The sequence below is a fragment of the Myxocyprinus asiaticus genome, chromosome 33, assembly GCF_019703515.2.
Source record: "Myxocyprinus asiaticus isolate MX2 ecotype Aquarium Trade chromosome 33, UBuf_Myxa_2, whole genome shotgun sequence".
NCBI classification, from domain to species: domain Eukaryota; kingdom Metazoa; phylum Chordata; class Actinopteri; order Cypriniformes; family Catostomidae; genus Myxocyprinus; species Myxocyprinus asiaticus.
Window position 1 is genome coordinate 31,431,436 of NC_059376.1, and position 26,979 is coordinate 31,458,414.

Genomic DNA, 26,979 nt, shown 5'->3' on the forward strand with positions numbered 1-26,979 from the left:
GAGCTTGTAGTCAGTAATGAAGCCAGGAAAATACAGAAAATCATGCCCTTATTGTGGAAACAGAAATAGTTGTAAAGATTTGGTAAAGTACAGACCACTCAAATCAAGGCAAATAAAAGTTTATCAGATGAGATTGAGAATATAGCTGAGGATGCAGCAGTAATAACTGGTTATACATTTATATTAAAAGAGTTTTGTAAAAAAGGAATAATTCACAAAGTCAAGAGATAAAGTTAACTAGCAAGCTATAATCTTTTTTTCAGCATTGTGGTCGATTGACTTTTAAATGTTACTAGTTTTATGATCATAACAGATAGCCCAAATTCTTGTAAAGTTTATTCTTCAGTAACCTGTGATGAATGGCTCACCATTCATTTTGGCATTTTAAGGCCCTGTATTCTGTGACACTGCTTTGAAGCAATTGTGAAAATTTGTGAAAAGTTTGGGGAGGACGTAGGAAGCGTGTCATTGTTTACAATAGAAACTTGCACAGAACACAGACCAAGTGCTGTTCACAAACCAAAACAGTCCAAAACAATTTCAAAACAATATAAAAATAAATTAAAAAATAATTTCTAAATAATAATAATAATATTAAAAAAAACAATGTAAACAATGACACGCTTCCTGACTCCTCCTCCACGTGACGTGTGACCTTACCAACGAGCTTACGAGATCCCTCTCATGAGCGCACGTCACAGAGATGTACGGAAGTGAACATTTGTAGTTAAAAAGTATATAAGTATTGTTTTGTTTCTCAAAATAATCAATCGTTTGCGTTCAGAAGAACTTTATTTGTCTACTGGAGTCGTGTGGATTATTTCAATGCACCCTAAATATGCATTTTGGACCGTCAAATAATGGAGTACATTCACTTGCATTGTTTAGAGAAGGCCTGATATGAAACCCTAAAAGTCTTAAATTCTGTTTTGATGAAGAAAGAAACTCAGATACATCTTGGATGGCCTGAGGGTGAGTAAATTATCAGCAAATTTTCATTTTTAGGTGAACTGTTCCTTTAATTTTGTTTGGTTCTGGTACCCGATAATGGAGATTTCAGTTATCTGTAAGCAGATATGCCGAGGAAATACAGTTCTCTTTGGACTGTAGTCATAATGAGGTATGGATACTGTAATGTTCAGCAAACAATACTTTAATGTGAGTCTTTTAGTTTCTTTAATGATAACTTGTGCATTTTTTATCAGTTACAAACAATTTCATAATTAATATTTTTCATGTCATTATTGTTTAAATTGTCTTGGTGTATTTTGAATAATACAAATCAAAACTGGACCATTATAATCACAGTGATCACAAGTTACAGTAAAACATTTTTGTCATTAGATTTATGTTCTGATTTAAACACAAGATGCCTCTTTATTTAGGACACAATATAAACTTATTACAAAAAGGGGGCAAATGAAGACAGGAAAATAGACCTCTCCAACTGTATTAAAAAAAAGCATTATAACAGGCCTGGGTGAATTGTTATGTTGCATATTACAGCAACTGTGCATGAAAAACAAGTGTAGTTTCTCTTTCTAAACAACTGTAAACTTTCCATCCTGCCCATGCAGTGTCAAGATCTGCACCTGTTCCTGTAGACTTAATGCTCAACTTGCCCGACAGCTGACCTGCTGATAAGAGTGTGTGAGACAGACAGATAAACAAAGAGAAAAGGAAATAGAAAGAAAAAATGAAACAGAAAAAAAGGAAATTATAAAAGCAAAAATCGAGGTTACAGTGAGGCTATGGGAACAAGGAAAGTGAATGTGGCCAATATTTGGAGGGTTTAAACACAGAAATGTGAAGCTTATAATTTTATAAAAGCACTTGCATTAATTAGTTGTTTAAATCATCATTTTTACAGTCATTTTAGGGTTTGTTGACATTGCATTGTCATGGTAACCAAGTTGTAAAATTGGCTATAACTTTACACAGAAAAGGTTAGTAAGCGATTTTATCAAACTAAAATCATATCTACACACATACCCTTTATGTCTTGTAGATATTCTTTTGAAACTGTGAGTATTTTAACGTTCAAAAATTGGCCCCTTATTCACTTCCATTGGAAGTGCCTCACTGGATCCAAGATTTTTGCTTTTTTTAAAGAAAAGGAGGGACGAGACAAAATAAATGTTTATGGTAATCAATATTATGCCCAAACGCTGTCAGTTGAGCTTAACTTGTAGTGAACCTGGAATATTCCTTTACTGCCCTAAACTGGGACCACACACCGCATGGTGTTATGACTTTACTCTTCTTGTGATAATTGTACTCTTGAATTGTAAACATTCAAGAGTTTTAAACTTTAAAGACGTGGCCAACCCACTGATCTATATACTGTAGTATATATACCAGTGGGCCAACCAATAAGCTGTTTTTGTTTAAATGTAAAGAAATAAAAAAAAGAAATACAAAAAATACTAAAATCTTCTACTTGATCTGTTCTAACAAATAATAATTTTCAAATGATGTATATTTTTTTCAAACTAAAAATCCAGTTCAAAGGGGCAGCTGGCCAAAAAAGTGTCACGGGTCACAACCTGAGGAAGTGCCAGACTGCCTCCACTCCACCTTTATGAGGCCCTGCTGTAGGGCCATTCACCACACTTGGAACAGTGAGCTATTTATAACACCTCCTATTGCTGTTTGTCAGGTCATGCCCCTCTGAAAGAAGATGAAGATCCACAAGATTTACTCTCAACAAGCTTTTCCCTTGTTCTTAAAGATTTTTGTGAGGCTCCCCTGAACAAACATAGTGTTAATGAAAGCAATGTAAGAGCAATAAAGCTCCCCCCACACTCAACTTTAATAAAGTTATGTGCTTAATTATCCATACTGAGAACAGAGAGACAAGCATAAAGATAGTTAACCACTCAGGGGTGGTGCTCATTAGTGCAACACAGTAGTGAGAGAAGCAGTATTAACAGGCCTTCAGCAGGCTAGCTGTCTCTATAGCTCTGATCTCTGCCCACAGGTGGGATGCTATTTCGGGCTCTCCCCTTGTTTTCCCACTGGTCTTCCACACTTGATCTTTGCTCATAGCACTCTAGCCTTGGGATTGAAGAAAATTATTTCAAGAGTTCTTACAATGTGAAGAAATGAAAAGGCTGTCTATGTTTTTATATATCTCCATAAAACAGGGTTGTAACTGGTACTATGGTCTGCCTCGATTGTTTCTTCTCATTCATGCATGCAGGAGGAAAGTAATGCCCCTTACATGACACTGCAAACATCTCATTCTAACGTCGTCCTTCAAAAGCCTTTGGATCCTCTTCAGAGGTGCTGGTTAAACCTCTTTGACCTTGCAGATGAGTCTTCCAGGGAGTGCCATAGATGGCCAAAGGAGAGAGATGAATGCTGGGTCTGAGCTCACATTACAGATGACAGTGCTGTCCTTCAGGTATCCAAAAGTCTTCAACTCTTTTTGGTGTATACTTGTTGAATTAAGCTATCATGATTTAACATAAACAATTAAGAATAGTACCAAAAGGTTCACAAAAATTAGTTTTATTTGCAAAAGCACTGCAGGCTCTACCTGTTCATCATGAGTCCAAAATGTGTTCATAGTATATAGGCTATTAGTCATTAGTAATAAAAACATAAATAAATGCTCTGGAGCAAAGCATCAGGACTGTTCATCCTGAAGGCATGCTGTCCTGTCATGGGGCAATGAGCCAACAGATTACCACTGACACATGGTCTGAATCACACAGCCCCCTATCACCATGGTAACAACAAGACCTGTTTTCTTTGATGGATTAAAGTTATATGTTTGCATTTTCTAAAATAAATATGAATAAAAATCATAATAAAAGAAAATCTATGAAATTAACCAGAAGTTGATCATTTCCACTTATTATATAGATATTTGTAAGTATGAAGTGATACATTTTATCCATGATATTGTTTGAATTAGAGTGACCCATTGAGGTATCTGGGTTATCATACAGCTCTATCGACATTATTCACGCTAGCGCCATCTTTGATTTTTAATGGGAATGACAAGGAGGCTGTGAGGGATAGACTTACAGTCTCTTCCATGTGCTGTACTGCAGTTTAAAGCATTTTTGGATCGTTCCGCTAACAAAACATGATACAAAATCTGTCCAAGAACATTCAGTATACAAAGAACTCCAGACAACATGAGTTGTGGAAAATCAGATGTGATCTAGGAGCTTTAAATATGGAGATGGATTTGTTGCATATTAACATACAAATGGAAAGAGATTCACAAATAGAAAGTTGGTTCACAAATAAATTGAATCAGATCCACAAATAAATGTAAGGAGTTTCACAAAAATAAAGTGAATTCACAAATAAATAAAATGAGACATGCAAATAAAAAATTTTTTTTTACAAATATATTTTTTAATTCACAAACACAACTCTGTCCAGCATTCATTATGTGAATTGCGCACATTTATTTGTGGATCGCTTCCTGTGCATTTGCGGATCGCTACATGGATTTGTCGATTTTGAAACAAATCTAGCATCAAGACATGCACACAAATCTACAAATTGGTGGACTCCACCCATCGTCTACTCAAGCCAATCATATAATGGCCACATTACTCGTAGTACCAATCACAGCACATTCTATCTTCAACCAATCACGCTTCATTTTACTATCAGGGCAGGACCAGAGTCACAGCTCTCATGAGCATGGAATCAAGCACATACAGGTAAGCTCCAAGGCCACAATTTTTTAAAGAAACGGACGCCATCAGAGGAATACTGTGATTTGAGGTTCATATAATTTTCTCTCAATTATAAAGTTGTGTAGTGTCTTGTTAAATGTCGACAGTTGAAAATTGAATTATTTGTAGTGTCCTGATCATTAGCTTTATAGCTAACCTGGCTGACTGAATTTTAACCAAGTTTCTTGACTGAAATGTGTCATCAAAACATTTACTCTTAGGGGCCGTTTACACGACAACGTTTTCAACTAAAAACTGAAAACTTTTTATGCGTTTTGGCTGTTCGTTTACATGACAATGGCGTTTTGGGTCCTGAAAACGCAAACTTTTGAAAACGGGTTTCAAAGTGCAAGTTTTTGAAAACGATGTCATTATCTTCTCCATGTAAACATACAAAAATGCAAATTTGTGAAAGCGATGACGTCATGCGTACGCGTATTACGTGTTCAGTCTATAGGCATGTGCACGAGTACTTCAAAACAATGTGCGAGACATTCAAAACTACAATGGTGGACTACAGGACTGTGTTTGTGTTGCTCAAGATTTTGAGGTTATTGACGCTTCTCCAGCAAAGTGTAGATTTACTGCATCACTACTACGACCAGCGATCGCCATCTTCATTGTTTGTATTCACCGCTCTGTGGAAGAATGCTTATGTATGCAGACGCGTAATGTTTCTTTACAAAGTGACATCACCAACTACTGGCCTGGCATGCATAATACAGCATTTTTAGTCATTTTCGCGGATCCGTGTGAATGGGATCGTTTTGATAACGTTGTCGTCTGTATGCAAATCTTTTCAAAAACGCAAAGGAAAAACGTTTCCGTTTTTAGTACATTGTTGTCGTGTAAACGTACCCTAAATGTTACATGGCATATCCAAACCGGATTATGTGAGCGGAGTGCAAGTGGAGCGAGGAGTGGAGCGGCATGATTTTGCCTGGAGCAAGGAGAGGGTTTTTAAAAAATCAGTGTCATTGTTTTCTCTCGCTTCAAGAGCGCTCCACTAATGCTCCATCACGAGCAAAACACCAGTTAACGAACCTTAATGCAATAATTCACCACGTGTTAAGCAGTGTTAAACACTATTGGCATGAAGGAAAGATGGAATTTCTGATATAACCAGAAAGAATGTGATAAAAAAAAAAATACTAATTTAAAATCTAGCGGCACTTGGAAATGTTCGACCTCCAGCGCGAAGGTTACTTTTGCTTTCTGTTTTCACGCTCCCTATTATTGAGATAAGCTTGCGGTAAAGCTTGACTTAACTACATGTTTGTGTCTCGTCTCTTTATTCTTACCTCAACTGGCATATAGTGAAAATTAATGATGGGATGGCGAAGGAGAACACATGTGAAATCCTAAAAGACGTGTCCAAAAAACACGATGATAATCCGTTCATATGTGGAGAGAAAATCTAAAGGTCAGTAATACATATATCCCCTATTAAATATTTTGAATAATCATATCAACATTCTAATCTAATGCATCTCAATCTTAACTGTAGGCTATTATGTCCCGCATTAAATAGAACTGAACTTTTAACGACATAAAACACCAAATGAACTAATCAACATGTTAATATTGCGTAGTTTGACTTTAATCGATTGCCATCTAAATTTATTTTAGTGCCGTAGGCTAATTTATGCGTTATACATTTGCAGATGAAGAAGCTCAGCAAATGCGAATAGAGGAAGATTTAAAATCTTAAAAAATTAGAACGCTAGTATTTCTAAAAGTGAACTCTGCATTAGACAAATTGTTTTGACAGACTTATCTAGTTTTGATTAAAAAAAGTGTAGAAAATTGTGAGAATGTATTTTTATGTATAAAGAATGTATAATGTTTTTGTTTGTTTTTTTTGTTGGTAATTTATTAATTTTATTTAATTTAATGTTTTGTTTTTGTGCTGGTAATTTATAAAAAAAAATTGTTTGGTAATTTATATTTTTAATTTAATGTTTTTTTTTGTTTTTTTTTTTGCATCTAGCAATTTATTTTATTGATCATACCCAGAGAATGCTGCCGATATGTTTCAAAAGTAAGCTATAAAAATGATTTAATTTAGTCTTGGGCTATGTTAGTGTTCTAATAAAGCACATTGTAGCTTTTCTTCTAGTATTGTGTATTTATTTTTCATTTAATACACCTTCTGCATGGAATGTTGTGATATTAAAAAGCATACTGAAATAACTTTACAGTGGAGAGGTAGTTAGGCGCTAATTTTGCCATAGAGCGAACACGGAGCGGGGTTTCCCTAATCCAGGAGCGCGGAGCGAGCGAGGAGCAGGAAATGGACAACCCGGAGTGGAGCTGGAGCGGAGTGATTAAAGAATGCTTTGAGCGCGGAGGGGACATTGTTGTCGCTCCACTCCACTCACATACTCTGATCCAAACAGATACACTACTAGACACTACAAAAGATCAGTAGTACAGATAGTGTCTTTATAAAACATGAATCATATTAGATGATCTTAGGAGCACAAACCATAAACTAATACCTTATATTACACAGTATACAAAATCTGATATGACATGAATTTGGTTTCACATTATGTTATGTAGAAAATCATTGATTGATTTTATATTTTTAGCACTTAGTGTTATGGCAGACCAGTCCAATGTTACTCACAATAAATAATTATGTTAACCCTGTAAAACAATGCGTGTTTCACTTATTTATTTAGGAAGTATATGGGCTGTGAGATACAGGAGGACAACAACAACAATAATAATAATAATAATAAAAGAGTTTCGAGGATACTGGAGAACAGGTGCTCTCTGCTCCACATCACAAAAAGATGGAAACAGTTTTGGGACTTTCGTGCTACTGGTGGTAGGACATCACAAAGCTCCAAGGCCCAATCTTGTTTGTGTTACATGTTCTTTTCTATACAGTAATGTACTTGTTTTTAACGTGTAACTGTTATTTTTTCCAATCATTTGTGCAGAATGCTCTTACCCTGACTAGGAGTATCCATTCCAGACAAATGATACAACACCATGACGTGGCAATGAGGATGTGCATGTACAACAAATTCGAGCAAAATGCAAGCACTCCAGTTGTAATGTTCAATTCCTGTGTTTGTGTGTGTAAATACATGTACTCAAATTTATTGTCTTTTGTAGTTACATGCATGACAACCTGTAATTTGTAACCAAAAAAACATACCATTTAGCCAACAGACTTGCTTTAAAGTTTTAAAAAACTGACACTCTTTAAAACCCATTTAACTCAAAATGCCTTTGATAGAACTCAATAAAAGATTTGTCAACTAAATGACAAAAAATATTTTGTCAAATGAGATGAGTCATCATTTATACTCAAATTCATGTTGTTCCAAACCCAAACAACTGACTTTCTTCTGTGGGAGAAACTCAAAATGAGATGTCAGCCTCACTTTCATTTCAGCCTCATTAGCAGCATCTACATTTTACAATGTATTCTCATATTCCACAGAAGAAACTAAATAGTATAAGTTTTTTTAAAAACACAAGGGTGAATAAATGACAGAATTTTAATTTTTAAGTAAATCAACCCAAAGACAATGGGTGGAGTCCACCTATTTGTAGATTTGTGTGTGCGTCCTGACTAGATTTGTTTCAAAATCAACAAATGCATGTAGCGATCCGCAAATGCACAGGAAGCGATCCAGAAATAAATGTGCACGATTCACAAATGAATGCTGGACAGAGTTGTGTTTGTGAGTTAAAAAATATATTTGTAAATAATTTTTTATTTGCAAATCTCATTTTATTTATTTGTGAATTGACTTTATTTTTTTGTGAAACTCCTTACATATATTTGTGGATCTGATTCAATTTATTTGTGAACCAGCTTTCTATTTGTGAATCTCTTTCCATTTGTATGTTAATATGCAACAATCCCATCTCCATATTTAAACATCTTTATACCGTTCGTGCCATTGAATAGACGGTAAGTCCATCCCTCACAGCCTCGTTGTTATTCCCATTAAAAATCAAAGATGGCGCTAGCGTGAATAAGGTCTGTGGCTGTGATTAGTGGGTCAGAATTGCCTGGACCTACAACAGTCTCTCAAGATAAAACCCACTGGCTCACAGCCAACAATAGCTTGCATGCAAACAAGCTGATGTTTATGTGGAAAATATGAATGAATGCAAACAATCCTGGGTGCTTACACAAAGCATCTATATATACAAAACCCATCTCTCATTTGGACGATTAGAGTATGATGATGCCCTCAGGAAATTCATAAACGAATGAGTGAAAGACGAAATGTTCTTATAACGCCTACAGGTAATTCACGTCATTTAGGCATTGCAAACCAAACTTACAACTGTCAATAACGATTATACTGTAAACGGTTTTAAATTAATGTACAAGACCCTCAAACTCAGTGATAAAGGGACATATATGTGGTGCGACAGCTGCGGCCGTCGGTCGGTGGCGCGTGCGGAATGCGGTAGATGGAGAGGGGGAAAGATATTTTATGGATAGCGCCCACCGATACCGAACAGCGCTCATTTGCCTCTCAGTCACACGAGAAGAAGACTAAACCTGTGCATGGGGAATTTAAATGTGATTTTATCAACGCCAAAGCCATCGTGAATTAGGAAAAAAATCTTATGAAAAACAGGGAGATTATCACTCTAATTAAGGTAAGATATTTTCGGTTATAGGTCTACTTAAAAAAGTTACGTTTATAATAAAGCAAAGAAGCAACAGGGGAACAAAAATCGCAAAGGGCAAGTGAGCCCCTACTACGGGGTATTAACTACACAGTTTGACCTTATGTGTCTTTACTTTTCCCTGTAAAAATAGACACGTGAATATGAAATTAAAATTTATTTTCATTGTCTACCACCAAATGACCTTAAACATGAAAGTTTAGGGGGGAAAACAACGGTATACACATGAGATGTACTTATATTCTAATATATTATACTTTAATAATCAATGAAAATCACAACTGTTAGAAGTTAAAGACAAAACACATGTATTCATATAAATCATGAAGGCAACATTATATTGTAACTGAGAACGTATTTATCAATTAGTGTTCTGCCAGATGATAAAGTTACATGTATTATTATATGTAGAGCAGATTGCCATGATTAAATGACAGCTAACAGAAAATATTGGCCATATAGGCATACTCTTGACCTGGCCAGTTTTTAGGGTTAAGTGTGAGATTCATATGGGAATCAAGGCAATACTGGCTAAATACTGTTTAGTACCCGAAAAAATGTATTCTTTGGTGATCCTACAAAGTTCTGGACTAAGTAACTTTAAATGGGAAGATTAAGTCTAACTACTAAACAAGCTGGTCATCTAACAGTGTATTAATATGCTTATGTAAAATATGTATGTTTGCGGATTTAATATTACATGTATTATGAAGATTGGTGCACACCTTTAATTCACTTTGTTTTTTAAAATAGTTTGCAGCAAATGTTTTTATACATATTATCTCTAAGCATTGGCAGAAAAAATGCTTTTACACAAATTGCATTTTATGTTGTGGGATGCCATGTAGTCTCAGTCATCTTCTAAAAGTGAAGTGTGATCAGTTGTGAGTTTTAGTCAGCAGATCAGTGAGTTTGTGATAGTATGCATCAATATAAATAGCAGAGGAGAGTGACTGTGCATTGCAGTTTAGATTATTACCTGTATGACAGATTCACTTTGTGGTACACTTTGCGGCACTTGTAGCCATCCCAAAATAAATTGTGATTCTCTGTGCTGCATGTTTTAATTTAGCTGTTTTTCTGGAATTATGGTATTTTTGAGGAAGGATATTGGATGTAGAACTTGTGAAATACAAATATACCATATGTAAGTGCAAATAAAAACAAATTGCTTTATGTAAACTTGCAATATTTAGCCAATTTGGCTTTTTACTTTTGCATTTTAGAATACAAAACATCTCAAACAACATGGAACATCTAGAATTTTCTTTGCACAGTGTTATGGGTCATTTAGTCAGGGTCTCATGTGTGCCATCTGGTGCTGACCCCTTCTTAGTCTCAACTCCTATCTCCAGGTAAAAATAGCTCCAATCACATGGCTGGAGTGAGACTGAGGTTAAAATTAGGGCCTGCATATCCCATCAGACTAGTGGGGGAGGTCGCCCTTTCACACGCATTCAGCCCCATCTGTTCTCTTGTAGACCACCAACTCTCTTAGATTTCCTAACACGTCAAGTATTCAGGATTCAAAGATAAGCTATTTTGAATCTCAGTCAGTTCTTTGGCACAAGTATGAACCATCTAGATATAAAGATAGTAGTTACTAAAAACCTAAAAGGTCCATGATTCATTACCACTTAATGAATCACTTAAAAATTCTACAACATTTTTTCATTTATATCAGTTCTAAAGAAACTAAAAGAGTGTAAGAGTGTAAAATTTCCTTAGCAATGTAATCTTGTGGTGATTATGTCTCTCTTCCAATGTCAGCTTTATCTGACGTATCTTGTAACAGGCCCCATCACTGCGTGTCTGAAACGGCAACATGACTGAAGTGATGAGTATGGCGGATGTGTCAACAGGCATGACATATGTAAACGACACAGAAAACACAAACGAAATAGCTGATGCTGATGATACAAACATGACCAGTGACGAAAACCATAATGAGGAAGAAAAAACGACCAGCACAGCTGAAATGCTTGACATGAGTTGTGCGACGGAAGAGGTAGAAATGAACGGTATTGCAGATGTACCAGAAAAGACCATGTTAGCAGAGAGGGAAGAGACCAAACAGGAGACAAAGACCATTGGAAAGACGAGAAAGCGAGAGAGGGTCCTGAAAACGAATGATGCAAACATCACCCAAGTGGATGGTATGAATGATGTTGCTGATGCATCACATGACACGAATGTGACAAATATGTCAGAAGTGGCACTAAAACAAGAGGTATGATAAGGATGAAATAATGTTATCATTTTATTATACTGTATGTACACTAATATACGTATATGCTGTTTTATTGAATAAAACAAATCATAGTACTCTATGTAGATTTATGTCTTCTGTAATTTTATTTTAATCAATACTCCCTTGTTTGCTAAATTATTTCCTATAAATCATTACCTTTTTGTCAACAAAAATTAGCAAATTTTTCTATATCTATTTCTCCATTCTAATAACATTTGTCTCTTTTACTTATCTAATTCTCTTTTTTCTAAAGAAACTGCTTAAAACATCTAAACCTGTACAGAGGAGTTATGTTCCCAAGTTGGGGAAAGAAGATATCAAGAATAAGTTTGAAGCCATGCAGAAAGCTAGAGAAGAGAGAAACCAAAAAAGAAGTCAGGAAGAGCAAAAGAAACGCAGGGAGCAGTATGTTAAAGAGAGAGAGTACAGTCGCAAAAAGCAAATGGTCAGTTTCCCCTCAACACCTTGCTTGTCACTTCATCCATTGATTGCTCGGCCTCATCCCGCTGCCAGTTAAAACACATAATAGATTCCACTTTTGTCTTGAGGATAATGAGGACTGTGCCTATTGGGCTTCAGTTTAGCCTGATTCAAGGCAATTAAAAAGATATACACAAACCTTCTTACTAAAAAGCCTCAGTAATCAGTAAAACACCCATGAACCAATATCTGTGATGCTTGCCTGCTGCATGCACACTCTACTGATCCCCTGTCCATATCATATTGGATGGTCCAATCAGCCTCCTCCTCAGTAGGTCATATGTGCCTGTCTTACAAGGATTAGTGTTTGCTTGGCTTGCTGCGACCAGCATGGCTTCTGATCCTGGATAAAACACCTAGCCTCATGAAAACTCTGTCTGATCCTCCACAGATAAAGGAACTCCTCGCCTCCAGTGATGAAGAGGAAGAGGTGAAGCCGACCAAGATAGAGAAATCCTACGTTCCCAAGATTACTGGTAGGGCAAAAAAAATTTGTAAAATAAAAATAAAATAAAATAGGAGGGAATGATTTATATATTTGATTTAGAAGAGAATGAGTGTAATCATTGTGACAGCACTGTAATCCCATTACTGACGCCAACTGTCGGTTTTCTGTCCATTCATAGGCAGTGTGAAGGGGAAGTTTGCTGAGATGGAGAAACAGAGGCAGGCGGAGGAGAGGAAAAGAACAGATGAGGAGCGAAAGAAGCGTGCTGCACAGGAGGCCATGGAGAAGGCCAAGATTAAGAAAGAGTTGGCCAAGAAAGCTGAGGAGGTGAGTCAGTATGTTATGATAACATGCTGTGGCTGTAGGCACTTTGGAGGATGGTTTTAATGTGACTTGGCAGTGAGCTGCTTAATCAGTTCTACTATTGGAAAATCTGCACCATCTGCACCATACATTATCTGTAATCACTCAGGTAATCCTCTGTTATAACAAAATACTATTTTAAAACCTGGTAGTATGTGTAAGTCTAATCAAAATGCTGGAATGGAGTCACAGTGCAATGCATGAAATAGCAATAAAAGCACTTAAACAGGGTTCCCACGGATCCTTAAAAAATCTTAAAATGTCTTAAATTCAGTTTTCCAAAATTTAAGGTCATAAAAAATCTTAAATATCTTGAATGATACAACAAAAGTCTTAATTTTTATTTAAAGAGGTCTTAAATTTGGGAGCGGAAAGACAGCTATAGTGATATGACCAAATGTGATTATCAAACTTTAAAAAAAATATGATTTAATTAAATAAATGCATGCGCTGCATCCCTCAGAGTGAAAACGTGGTACTGTTGTATTTTCTCCAAGCACGCGGGGGCTTGTGAGTGTTTTCAGGTGTTGCGGAGCAGTTCACAATCATTAAGCCATATCGGAAATTTATGGCAAGCGATCACTAAAGATCAACTGTTGATGATGATGATAGTGTTAATGAAATATAACAATGTTTAATTTTAATTGTTTGTTATTGTAAAACGTTGATTATTGTAGGAGTGCACATTTTATGTCCCTTATTTGTTTGAATGAGCAGATGGAATCAGTGAAGCGCAAGCATTTCAAAATAAGAGTTCCCGGTGTATTGTGAAAAGTGCCTTTAAAGTTAAAAGTTCTATGCTATGAATCAAATCTGCAAATCTGTTGAATGTGTGCCCCTTCCTGTTTAGGTAAGAGTCTGTGATACATGATTTATTTTGAGGTTGTGTTGGTTTGTTTTGGTATGTGAATATAGTATTCATTTTAATTGTTCAGGTTTTGATAAAGGTCTTAAAAAGTCTTAAATTTGATTTTTTTTAAACTCTGCAGCAACCATGTTAAAACATCAGGTAACATGTTATTTTAACAACTGTACTAAAGCATTATGAGTCTGAAAATGTGATCTGAAAACAGTGATGAATTTTGTTGGGAGGACAGATGCTCAGATTGGATTCATGCAATTTCTTACTGAACAGAATATGCATGTTTGCATATGAAAGTTGGGTGGAATAAACAGCAGTGAAAACATACTTTTAAGCAATATATGAACAGCCAATGTTTTTCTAGGGCATTTTGTACAACTACAAAAGTCGAACATAATCGTTTGAAATTAACTCTAAATGGTCCACTGTCCATTACAAAGGCACACCAGTTTATGCAATGCTGCATTGACGTTGCACAAAGGTGTTACATTTAGAAAAATGGCACACTTTCTGGAGCCAGACTTAACAAGCATGGACAACATGTGACTGGCAACTGTTTCCCACACCACTTGCAGGCCCTACTCTTTGACTGAATTAGCAGTCCCATATCTCTGTCTAGTATGACACAAATGGAAACAACTGCACCAAGAGAATGTCCTCTGGTGCCAGGCCTTATCTGAATGCCTGTGGAGGGAATCATACAGGTCAAAGCAGTATAAATGAAAACATTTGTTATTACTTTAGATTTAGCCTGTTTGTGATTTTCAAAGAGTCCTAAAAAGAAGATGTTAACATTGATTCAAATGTAGTAAAATCAATGTAGTAAAAAGGCTTTTAGTATGATGAGTTGATTCCAATGAAAAGACTGATCATTATGTAATTGTCCTGGGTTCCTTCTTCATAACATCACAGGAAGGAGATGACGGCATTCTGGTAAGAGTGGTACCTGCAAAACCACAGAAACAACCAGGAAAGATCAAGATCAACTTTGAGGACATGGAGAAGACCCGTGAAGAAGAACTAAAAAAGCAGACTGAAGAGGAGAAGAAGAAGAGATATGATGAGAACCAACGGTCTTTCCGTGAGGCCAAGCGACGCTCCATGGTTGAACAGGTGAATGACATGTTTCTGGACATGGTTTTAGAGATGTCAATGTGAACTGTACAAGAATAAAATAATCCTTTGCTTGACCTTGTGGTAAGATATGAAAAATTAATGAGTAATAATGTTTTTGTCTTTTAAAAGCTGGAGGATCCGGAGTCTCAGCCCATAGACAGGGAGCAGGAAACCCCTGGTAAACTGCATCTGACCTTTGAAGAACTAGAAAAAGAGAGACAAGAACAGCAGAGAAAGAAGGCAGAGGAGGAAGCCAGACGTAGACTGGAGGAGGAGAGAAAAGCCTTTGAAGTGGCCAAGCTGGGCATGGTGGGTATATTTTCCACAGCCAGTCAATATATTGTTTCACAGTGTACTGTACAGAACAACTGTACATGTCCGAGTATAACTGTAGAGTTAGTGATATGGTTTTAAATAGTGACCAGTAAGCTACCATTTTGTTAATCTGCCCTCCCTCATTTAGAATTGAAAGCTGTGAAGCTGTGCAAAGCACTTAGTAAAATTTGTTAGGAAATTTTGTTAAAAGGTTAGGTTTAAGATTGTGAATGCATGAATTGACTTTTCTATTAGCAATATATGTTGCATAAGCATCTTCTCAAAATCATTTTAAGTTTGTGCCAAGCTCTTGAATATTTAAAATATGCACTAATGTGTTTGAATATGAATATATTCTTTATCACAGGCCCAGGATGATGAGGATACTCAGGTTACCCAGGGGGAAAAGGAAGAATTCAGGCCTGGTAAACTTCGACTCAGCTTTGAGGAGCTGGAAAAACAGAGACTGGAAGAGGAACATAAACGAGTGGAGGAAGGAAGGAAAAGACGCATCGAAGAAGAGAGAAAGGCCTTTGCTGAGGCCAGAAAGAGCATGGTCAGTTCATTTGTGTGTTTGTGAAATGCACTTTCAAAAAAGTGCCAAAAGTACCATGATAATACCATGTTTTTTGGACATACACCATGGTACCTACATGGTATTCTTTAAAGTACCTTAGGGTACTATGTCAATATCATGGTATGTGAATATTGTAATCATTCAGTACCATGGTAGATATCAAATTATGATGGCATTACCCTGGTGCCACCAGTTCTTTTGTAAGGGAAGACTAAGTATTTATTAGATATAAATTGCTCACTGATATTACAAACGTCATAGAGAACTTGGTTTGAAATGTAAACCTCTAAAATCTAAAATGTATTAATCAGACAAAAAAACAAAAAAAAACAACAGAAGAGTTGTTCAGTTGAGCATCTAGTGTTAGATGAAACTGAGACTATTGCTTGAATATATTTTTCCTCTCCAAAACCTAATCTAATTTGTTTACTTTCAGATTGTAAATGATGATGACGATATTCTGCTAGCTATGATAAACTCACATGGGGTCAAACCTGGGAAGTTGGCCATCAGCTTTGAGGAGCTGGAAAGACAAAGACAAGAAGAAGAGCAGAAGAGGAAAGAGGAAGAGGCCAAGCGACGCCTGGAAGAGGAGAAAAGACTTTTTGCAGAAGCTCGTAAGAACATGGTAGGACAACAGATGATATGTAACTCATGTATATTTGCACATGTCATGTGTTTGCATGCACTGTTTGTTGATGTCCTACACTAATTCATGTGGCAAGAGTGAGCCAACGAAACTGCATCTTAAACAATCAAAAGTTGTCCACGAATGGGCTTACATTTAGTATTTTGCATTAGGGAAATTATAAAATTGCAGTTCTAAACATTAACATTCTTCGTTATGAACATGCTTTGTGCTGCATGTGAACTGTAATGCAATATGTGACAGTATACACACCGATCAGCCACAACATTAAAACCACCTGCCTAAAATTGTGTAGGTCCCCCTTGTGCTTCCAAAACAGCACCAAACCGCATCTCAGAATAGCATTCTGAGATGATATTCTTCTCACCACAGTTGTACAGAGTGGTTATCTGAGTTACCGTAGACTTTGTCAGTTCGAACCAGTCTGGCCATTCTCTGTTGACCTCTCTCATCAACAAGGCATTTCTGTCCACAGAACTGCCACTCACTGGATGTTTTTAGTTTTTGTCACCATTCTGAGTAAACTCTAAAAACTGTAATGCTTGTCTGTTACGCTTTTCAAATTGTGTCTTTAAGAGCCCTGGACTGGATCAGGATAATATGACTGGATATGGAGGTGGAGAAGTAAGAATTGTTACATTTTTGTTGCATTGCAACAATGACTGATTACACTGCAGAAAATATCTGTTAGAAAATAAGTATTAAAATAATACATTTAGTAAGGTTTTTTCTTTAAAGACAAAAAAGATTTATATTTAAGATACTTTCTCATCAACAGTATTTATATTCTGTCAAAATGGTATTGTTTTCAATATATCTAGTGGCACAAAAGACAAAGTTACAGATTAAGAACATGATTTTTTTTGTGGTGTAGTACTACAGGAATCTTCCCATGTTTTTAAATATTAGTACAGAGCAGAATTAGGGGGGTCCATATTTTCTTGTTTTCCATACATGGCTACCTGCTGTGTACTTTCGCTCTCAGTAACAAGTACCAAACTAATAATGTAGCGCTTTGCACTTGGCTTTAAGTGTTTTGATGTTTATAACTAATTTTAAACTATTGGAGTAAACGTATCTTACACCTATTAACTGGAAATTTATACATGTTATTAGCTTACCTGTGAATGAACTATATGTCTAATTAGCTTGGTTGTTTTGATTGTAAATTCAGCATAGTCAGTTATTCCCAGTCAAACATAAGAAAACATTGTAAAACAGATAAACATTTCATTACTAATACAATGATTCATTGTAAAAATGATTGATACTAATGATATGTAAATACAGTATGTAATTGAATTCAGTTGTTTAAGGGCTGAACTAAGCTTTGATGAGGTGTGTGTCCCATTTTGGTGGCAGCTGCAGGATGATGATGAAACCTTGGTGCGGACGGAGTCACAGGAAGCAATGTATCCTGGAAAACTAGAGATCAATTTTGAGGAGATGCTAAAGATGAAAGAGGTGGCAGAGAGGAAACGCAAACAAGAGGCCAGACGCAAGAAAATGGATATGGAGAAGAAAGAATTTGAACAGTTGCGGCAAGAAATGGGCGAGGTCAGTTTCACAAGCCAATATGATCATTATAGGGGCAAGCGGGGCTAGTTGTCACATGGGGAAGTTGCCACAGCATCTCAGTAGCAAAAACATTTTGAGAGGGTTGGGTTATGTGATGGGGAAACGTGCCCCCCCATAGTGTGGCTATGCAAAAATGTACTTTTCCACCCTGAGAAATAATAACTGGAGTGACAATTAGCCCCAGTCTCTCCTACCTGCTATTTCAGTTTGTAATATTAAGTGCCCGAGAATTTGTATCTATGTCTTGGAAACCAGCCCTACATGTCATTTATATAAATGTTTGTTGGTTTGGTTCAGGATGAGATCAATGAAAGTACTGAGGTGGTGAGTGCCGAGTATGAGGAGCTAACGAAGCTGAAGCGGACTGGCTCCATCCAAGCCAAGACCCTGAAGTCCAAGTTTGAAAAGATCAAGCAGCTCACAGAGGAGGAGATCCAGAAGAAGATCGAGGAGGAAAGAGCAAGGAGGAAAGAAATTGATGAAAAAATCAAGGAGAGAGAGGCAGAGCGCTGTCAAGAGGTAAGAGCGAGGGGGCATTTCTAACTTAAAAGCTCATTTAATTTTTCCCTTCCAACTGAAACACTATGAGAAACTGTGCATTTACTAAACTTTTTTAAGCAATAACAACATACCCTTATGTTATGTTTGCACACAATTAGCTGTAAATATTTTGCAAAACTTTGTACTGGAGCTTTGAATTAAAGAGCATCTATAATGGTTTTTAAACGTGCCTAATTTTGTTTTAAAGGTCTCATACAATAGATTTAGATGCATCCAAGGTTAAAAAACATAAATTTAAATTGCAGCATTACCTTTTTTTCCCCCAGTGTCAAAAACAACTCATTCAATGATCCGTTCTAAAGGATTCATTCTAAACTCCTCCTTTCAGAGAGCCTACTCTGCTCTGATTGGTCCGATGTCCCAGTCTGTTGTGATTGGTCTACCGCTAGGTGTAGTGTTTTAGGGTGGGTCAAAGCTGTTCACGAGCAGCCAATGAAGACCAGAGGCGGTTTTTTTTTACCAAATTACGTAGGTTAGTACAGGAAGTAAGTCTGAAATTACTAATGACTCGTTTCAGGTGTTCAGAATCAGTTCTTTCTTTTGGGAGTCAGTAACTCCATTTGTCGTGCTCTTTGATTTTTGAAACTTTGCAGACTTTTTTACATTCACAAACAGCTATATAACACACTACATGAAAGGTCATATTGAAAAACCATAATAGGTGCTCTTTAAAGGACTTTCTATCTTATTCCACAGGATGAAGATGAGGACAAAACAACTCCAACAAAAGTAGAAGATGTACCATTCAGACAGAAAGTGGATATGCGTGCACGGTTTGAACAAATGGCAAAAGCCAGAGAAGAGGAACAGAAGAGGAAGATTGAAGAACAGAAATTACAGAGGATGCAATTCGAACAACAAGAGATTGACGCTGCTCTGCAAAAAGTAAACCACTCCTGGGCTGTTTTGTTTAAAAGCTAAATGGTGGACCTGACTGGACATGATGACAACACTAATGCATGACAGAACTGCATGTGTGTGTCAGCGTGTGATTTCTGTTGTTTTGCTATTTTTCCCAACTGACCAAGTGTGCAACACTTATCATGTGTCTTGTCAGAAAAAGGAAGAAGAGGAGGAAGAAGAAGGTAGTATTATCAACGGCTCTGCCGCCTATGAGGATGAAGAGGACCATGCCAGGTCAGGTGCTCCATGGTTTAAAAAGCCCCTGAAGAACCAGTCAGTGGTTGACGCTGAGCCCGTCCGGTTCACAGTGAAGATCACAGGAGAACCCAAACCAGAGGTCACCTGGTGGTTTGAGGGCGAGCTGCTACCAGACTCGGAAGACTATCAGTACATTGAAAGAGGGGAGACCTACTGCCTCTACTTACCAGAAACCTTCCCCGAGGATGAAGGAGAGTACATGTGCAAAGCTGTCAACAGCCGAGGCACTGCTGCCAGCACCTGCATTCTCACAATTGAAAGTAAGCCGCCAACCGTCTCCAATAACAACCTGTATGCTGATATTTCTTATACTGACACTAACCTGGAATGATTTGCACGCTTCTCATCCACATCCACTTGGTTCCTCTTCTTCTTTCTAATGTAATTGTATCTCTCTGTCTCTGTCTTTCTGTTTCCAGCTGAGGACTACTGATGCTCTCCTTCTCTGGAACTTTCCCAGTCTTTTAGTTTTTCTTTTCTATTTAAGTTCATTTCGCACTGTAGGGCCAAAAACCAAGGAAGGAGCGGTATTCTTTTTTGCCATTCCTCCCAAAAGATACGCTCAATTATGAAGTGCAATCTGTTGTTTACATAAGATGCTTCACTCACGGTCAAGAAAAATACATACTTGGGATGAATTAGTGCCAAAATACAGATACTGTTTCCACAATCTTTAGCTATTGCATAGCATAAGTTAAAAGCATAGCTGAAAAAGAAATCCACTAAATTGAAAACAGTTTGTAGTATGTACAACATATATTCACTATTATCTTGAGGAAGGATTTCATACCCATAGAATGAATGAGACATATTGTTTGATTCAGTATCTGCTTTTTAAAAGTCTTCATGTGAAGGGGGCTGTGAAGGGGGCGGATTTAGTGATTTGGGGCCCTAGGCAAAGTACAAGAATGGGGCCCTCTTCAATGACATGAATTTAGGTCGTTTTTCCCTTAAAGGTGCTATAAGCCTTTTTATTATTATTATTTCGTTTTTTATGGGATAGTATGGAGAAAATATTCCTACGCACTGAAAGATATCACTGACTACGGTTACATCATGGACACCAGAAAGCAGCTTATTGCGAGAAAACAGCGTTCCTGGTTACATGCACTGTATAGGCGGCATACATTTCTCTATGTACATGTGACTCAGTTAGTAAGCAGCTTTCTCCACAGCAATGCAATTTTTCTGCAACACTTGTGTAAACAACACACATGGCATCCGAGGAAGACTTCACTATTTTACTCTGTTGATTCACTTTATTTTCAGATATCCATAGTTAATAATGTCTGACAACACATTATAAAAACACAATCTGGCTACTATGAATTACAATACATTATATACCACTACAATACCTTTTTCTTTTTCACTCTCCCTTTCTTAATGCACTTTTCCTCCATCAACCTTGAATTAACTATATCCATATTATTAGACTAAAAGTTGACTTTGCATGTTTCCAGAAGGCTTTGATCAACCTAAAAATTTGAAAACATAAAAAAGTTTTATGCTGCTAAATAGGGCAAAAACACGTCAACACCCAGATCATGATCATCATCAACACTGTGTACTGGTGACTATAGTGAGTGCTGTGCTCGTGGAAGCAGCGGCGGGTGGCAGTGCAGGCTGTGCAGCAATCTGATCAGTTTGGAAAGACCTTAGGACAGGGCTCTTCAACTGCTTTCTTGAGGGTGCCAGATTATCCAGATGAAAACTAACGGGGGCCAAATTTTTTTTCAGTATTCATCTTAGCTAGCACTTTCATTGCAAGTAACATGTTATTTAAAAAACACCTTTAATACTGTGCATTTATTCATATTAAAATAGTCACAGGGTACTGTATACTCTATATTGAATTATAATTTTTTAAGGTCTGGCCATAAATTCCTTCATAAGATCTGGCTGAAAAACACACAGGACTTTTAACTAACAAATATTTTTTGTATAAACTTTACTATATATATATATAACATAATATAATTGTAATATTTTAGGGCTGTTGTTTACAGATTATTAATACTGATGAGAAACATTTAGATCTGCTAAAGCCCTCTCACATTATCAACCCACGTATGAAAACAATGGTCATATAGAAATGTCATGTTTACTTAAGAATGCATTTAAATAAAAGGAAAAAAATTGTCCTGCAAATATTCTGAATTTGCAGACAATAGCCAGTGCAGGAGCCAGATTTTTGTGTAGGTAATCATTGGCAAAAGAAGAACAAACTGAGTTGATGCTGTTCGTGATTGAGAGGGCTGACTCACAGCTGTATAGAACCAAATATAATCAGGATATTTGCAGGTTCAGTTTCACATTATCATTTTTCCCAAGCCCTACAGACCCTGAACAGATGAGACACGATCGGTTGACACTTCAAGAATGGTGAATAAAACCAAACTTTTCAGAGCATTTTCGTTGAATGGTCGGTTTTCAAAATCGATTTCTCTTTCGTTGCCTAAGATGTGCATATGTGCTGACAACATTTCTGTCACAACTGTGGTGACAATTTTTCCATTTGTAGATTTGACTCCACACAACCAAGCAATTTTATATAAATACATTTGATTGGAAAAGACGCAATCAAATGCTCACCTAAATGGTGCGACCCATCTTAAGCAAAGCAGTATAACTAAAATATAGCAGAAAAGTTTAAACGCGCGCTCCTGTCCGCACAACTGATGAACCGAGTGCTTTTGCATGCGCCATTGGGCATTGTTAAACTCACCACTGATTGCTGTGGCTTGCGCCTATGAACGCTGAGTTTTGCACAGAGAGTGCTCTGGTATTTCAGATCGGAGGGCCAGACAGAGATGATTGGCGGGCTGTATTTGGCCCACGGGCCGCCAGTTGACTAGCCCTACCTTAGGAAGTATCGATTCCGTTCAATTTTTTTCTCTCCACAAATTCAAACTGAACTAGCAATAATGTAGCTTAACTAGAAACTTGCAACAGAGTATATGGTGAAATCACACAAACTGTCCGAGCAGTTTGACTAACTTTTACCTGTTTACGAACTTGTGTAGATCTATAAAAACCTTGGAATATTCCACTACAGCCTGATCTGAGGGGGAAAGGGTTGCTTGCACTGATGGTGCTGAAAATAACAGCAATATCAATCATATCGGTGTTGTAACAGTGATATTTAAAAATTCAGCACACGTTATTTAGCATTAATGAACATAACAAAGCATATTATTTGTATTTTTAGGGGGCCCTAGGCATATGCCTACCTTTGCTTAGTGCTTAGTCTGCCCCTGGCTGTGGTTGCATCTTCTTTGTTAAATTCCTATAAGAACCTCTGTTAAGGCTCAAATGTTTTTTTTCCACTTTGTGATTTGAATATTGAAAGTTTTGAATAAAATGTACACATGGAGCTTTCATATCCCCAGATGTTTCAATACTTTAATTCTTAATATGTTGTTAGTAAACTAATATGTATGAACAGTGTAGTTTAGCAAGAAATTATTTTAGGTTTTAGGCAGAATATTTGTGTAATGTACAAAATTATAATAAAATGTATGAAACCTCAGAAGTTGTTGCCTTTTAATAATGTAAAGTCCAGTTCATGTCAAAAATTTAAAATGGCTAATATAAATGCATTAAACATAAATCTAAAAAATAAATTGATTTGGAACATTGATCTTCTTTGAAGTTTTCTAACTTGGGGGGCAATTTTATGGTTATTTCCTCAGCTGTATTTCTGAACTTCTACAGGGTTTACAGCACCAGAGAATGCTCTTCCAAATCATTGATGGAAGATTGAGTTTTATGTTTACTATATATCTGGATTTGACAATGAGTAACATCTTTGAAAGTTAATATTGTCTAAATTATAATATACAGACTGTGTCTCATGTACTAATATATATATATATATATATATATATACACACACACACACACTGCGTGCACAATTATTAGGCGAGTATTCTGATCTTATCATTATTTCTATGCAAATTTTCCAACTCCAAACCATATAAACTTGAAAGCTTATTGTATTCAATCATTTTCAGGTGATATATATTTGTGTAATGAGGGAGGGTGTGGTGAAAGTGACTAACACATTATATCAAGGTGTGCATAATTATTAGGCAGCTTCATTACCTCAGGTAAAATGGGCCAAAAAAGAGATTTAACAGCACCGAAAAGTAAAAAATTGTAAAATGCCTTTCAGATGGATGCAACACTCTTGAAATAGCTAAACTATTGATGCGTGACCACCGGACAATCAAACGTTTTGTTGCGAATAGTCAACTGGGGTGCAAAAAACGCATGGAGAAGAAAAGGTGCAAATTAACTGCAAAAGACTCGAGAAGAATTAAACATGAAGCTACCAGGAACCCATTATCCTCGAGTGCCACCATATTCTAGAACTGCAACCTACCTGGAGTGTCCAGAAGTACAAGGTGTCAAGTGCTAAGAGACATGGCCAAGGTCAAGAAGGCTGAAACATGACCACCACTGAATAAGATTCACAAGTTGAAGCATCAAGATTGGGCAAAGAAATACCTGAAGACCTGATTTTTCAAAGGTTTTATGGACCGATGAAATGAGAGTGACTCTTGATGGACCAGATGGATGGACTCGTGGCTGGATCACTAATGGACATGGCACCACTTCGAGTCAGGTGCCAGCAAGGTGGAGGAGGGGTACTGGTGTGGGCTGCTATCATTAAGGATGAGGTATTTGGACCTTTTCGAGTTGAAGATGGACCAACTCAACTCCCAAACCTACTGCCAATTTCTGGAAAGTACTTTTTTCAAGCAGTGGTACAGGAAGAAGTCCTCAGCATTCAAGAAGGCCACAATCTTTATGCAGGAGAATGCTCCATCACATGCAACCAAGTACTCCACTGATTGGCTAGCCAGTAAGGGCCTCAAAAATGTCCAAATAATGACTTGGGCCCCCTTTCTCACCTGACTTAAATCCTATTGAGAACTTGTGGGCCCTTCTCAAATGTGAGATTTACAGTGAGGGAAGACAAAACACCTCTTTGAACAGCATTTGGGAGGCTGTGGTTGCTACTTCAAGCGAAAGTTGATCGTAAACAGATCAAGAAACTGACAGACTCCATGAATGGAAGGCTCATGGCAGTTATTGAAAAGAAGGGTGGTTATATTGGTCACTGAATATTTTTGAAAGGCCAAACATTTTATTTAATTGTCATTTTGTGTTACTTATTTGTTGTACCTACTCTAAAAATTGAGAATAAACTATTGAGTTGGGAGAAATTATTTTTATAATTTAGTTACCAAATAATTGTGCACACTAATAGTTGCCTAATAATTGTGCACAATTATATATTCCCCTGCGAAAGACAAAACTCACTTTTCCTTTGTTAAACATTCAGGTTTGAGGTTCAATAATATTTTGGATTGACTGAGAGCATTGTGTTTGTTCAACAATAAAATTAATCCTGAAGAATACAATTTGCCTAATAATTGTGCATGCAGTGTGTGTGTGTGTGTGTGTGTGTGTGTGTATATATGGTGCAACAGGGAAAATGCTCCTTTGATTTGATTTTCTATCAAAACACTAAATATCATTAAAAACTACAACAGTACTTTTCTAAACATCTATTTGTCACTATACACTTAAAAATATTCCTGATCCATGAGATCATTGCGTTTGATGTTAAAGTTTGATTTTGAGGCCATTTGATCTAATATTTAATCATTTTGAAAATGTTGCAAATGTATGTAGCTAATGAATATCCTGGAAATTATTTATTTTGAGACAAAATATTTATTTGTCATTTTCAATTTTGTTACTGTCCAATAAGTGAAAGGATAGTATTTGGGTAAAAAGCCCTGCTGTTGCTGGGGCTAAAGGCCTCTATTAAACACATTGTTTTATTTTAAGTGGGGGGAATAGATTTGATATGAAAAAAGTTCAAAGTGGGCTCACATTGACTGATCCAATCACAATGGAGATTCATTTGTTAATAGAATATTTGAGATGTTATGAAATGCCAAATGTGATTGAAATGAACAAGAAATTATGCACCCTTTTCTGAAGTGGTTATTTTGAATAAACATTATCTTAATTGTTACTCAAAAAAGAATCTTTGCTGTCTCAAAATTATTAGCATTAGTTGACAAATTGTGCCCTATAACTGTTGCCCTTGTATCTACACAATATCACTATAAACCGCCAGGTGTGGGGTAAAAGGCTCACTTGCCACCTTTTTTTTATTTTATTAATTTTATTAAAAACAACTTTATTTCTTTTCACACAAATTATGTCCCTCCATCTTTATTCAATAAAAAGAAATGAATTTTCCTGAATCTTGATACATTTTGTGGCCAGAAAAAAGCTAATTTTCCTTAGGATGTGCCTTTAGCCCTGTTGTACCCTATATACAAATATTCACTTTATCTTCAGCATACTCTCCAACCTTAATACAAAAGTGGTATTTGCACCGACTTGGGCCAACATAAATGGGTCCAGGTGAATTTTTCTCTTTGCAAACAGCAACATGAAACTGGAAGTAGTGAATAAAACATTATTTGAATTTAAACAATAATAATTGATTTTAAAAGATTTTATACTGCTAAGAGTCAGATAGGAATCCCATTAGGAATAATATCTAAGCAAAACATTAATTTTGTTTATTTAATTTAGTTGGTTTGAATCACAAATCTACATCTATACCTTTACTCAAAATCAAGGATATCTTGTGGGGGAAATATTCTGTGTTTTGAGTTGAAGAAAAATCAGGCATTGTCTTCTTGTTCAGCAAATAAAGTGCCAATTTAAAACTTCTTACTACTATTGTGGGTATTAAAATAGTATAAAAGTATCTTACATAAAATGGATTATAATATTGTTGTATTTTCCCTAGAAACAGTATTATTAGTTTTTGTTTATACACAGTATGTTCTATTGAGAAGGGACCATTCCTATGCCTTATTCCCAGCAAAGACAATTACTTTTCACAGTGGGAACGTATAGTATAAGGGTTCAGGATATGTGGGTTGAATAGTCATCACAACGACTTTAACGGCATCTGTCCAAGCCAAGGTGGCTGGTGTTCCCCATTATTGTGCAGAACAAAAAAAGCAAAATGTCCTTTGGTTGGACCATACAAGAGTGTCTGTTTTGAAGGGTCTTTTAAAAGTGAGTTACACTATAATATCTGAACAGGGATTGATCAAATGCCAAATACTTATCTTAACTAACATATAATATCACACCATACCATTGGGAAAACAGCTTAATAAACACGTAGGGTACAACGG

The 26,979-nt window shown here is 36.5% G+C and overlaps 1 protein-coding gene across 3 annotated transcripts; it reads left to right on the forward strand.

Annotated features, from left to right (window-relative positions):
• The first annotated feature begins 596 nt into the window (after positions 1-596).
• LOC127424441 (nexilin-like) lies at positions 597-23,663 on the forward strand. 3 transcript variants are annotated; one of them, XM_051669670.1, is made up of 16 exons: positions 597-1,158; positions 3,203-3,406; positions 11,145-11,604; positions 11,879-12,070; positions 12,497-12,581; positions 12,732-12,880; positions 14,691-14,891; positions 15,024-15,203; positions 15,577-15,765; positions 16,223-16,414; positions 17,012-17,059; positions 17,798-17,992; positions 18,311-18,532; positions 19,271-19,459; positions 19,632-19,995; positions 20,155-23,663. In XM_051669670.1, exons 3-16 carry the CDS (start codon positions 11,200-11,202, stop codon positions 20,166-20,168), a joined length of 2,625 nt encoding a protein of 874 aa, XP_051525630.1. In that variant the 5' UTR covers positions 597-1,158; positions 3,203-3,406; positions 11,145-11,199; the 3' UTR covers positions 20,169-23,663. The 3 variants fall into 3 exon arrangements, with proteins under 3 accessions (XP_051525630.1, XP_051525629.1, XP_051525628.1); XM_051669669.1 differs by lacking the exons at positions 597-1,158; positions 3,203-3,406 and adding an exon at positions 9,224-9,344 and having other exon boundaries at positions 11,170-11,604; XM_051669668.1 differs by lacking the exons at positions 597-1,158; positions 3,203-3,406 and adding an exon at positions 9,227-9,344.
• Positions 23,664-26,979: the final 3,316 nt, after the last annotated feature.

Coding starts and splice junctions, on each gene's coding strand:
- LOC127424441 (XM_051669670.1), top strand. CDS start 11,200: ATGACTGAAGTGATGAGTATGGCGGATGTGTCAACAGGCATGACATAT. Junction 16,415..17,011: donor CAGAAGCTCGTAAGAACATG/GTAGGACAACAG, acceptor TGTGTCTTTAAG/AGCCCTGGACTGGATCAGGA. Junction 17,993..18,310: donor TGCGGCAAGAAATGGGCGAG/GTCAGTTTCACA, acceptor GGTTTGGTTCAG/GATGAGATCAATGAAAGTAC.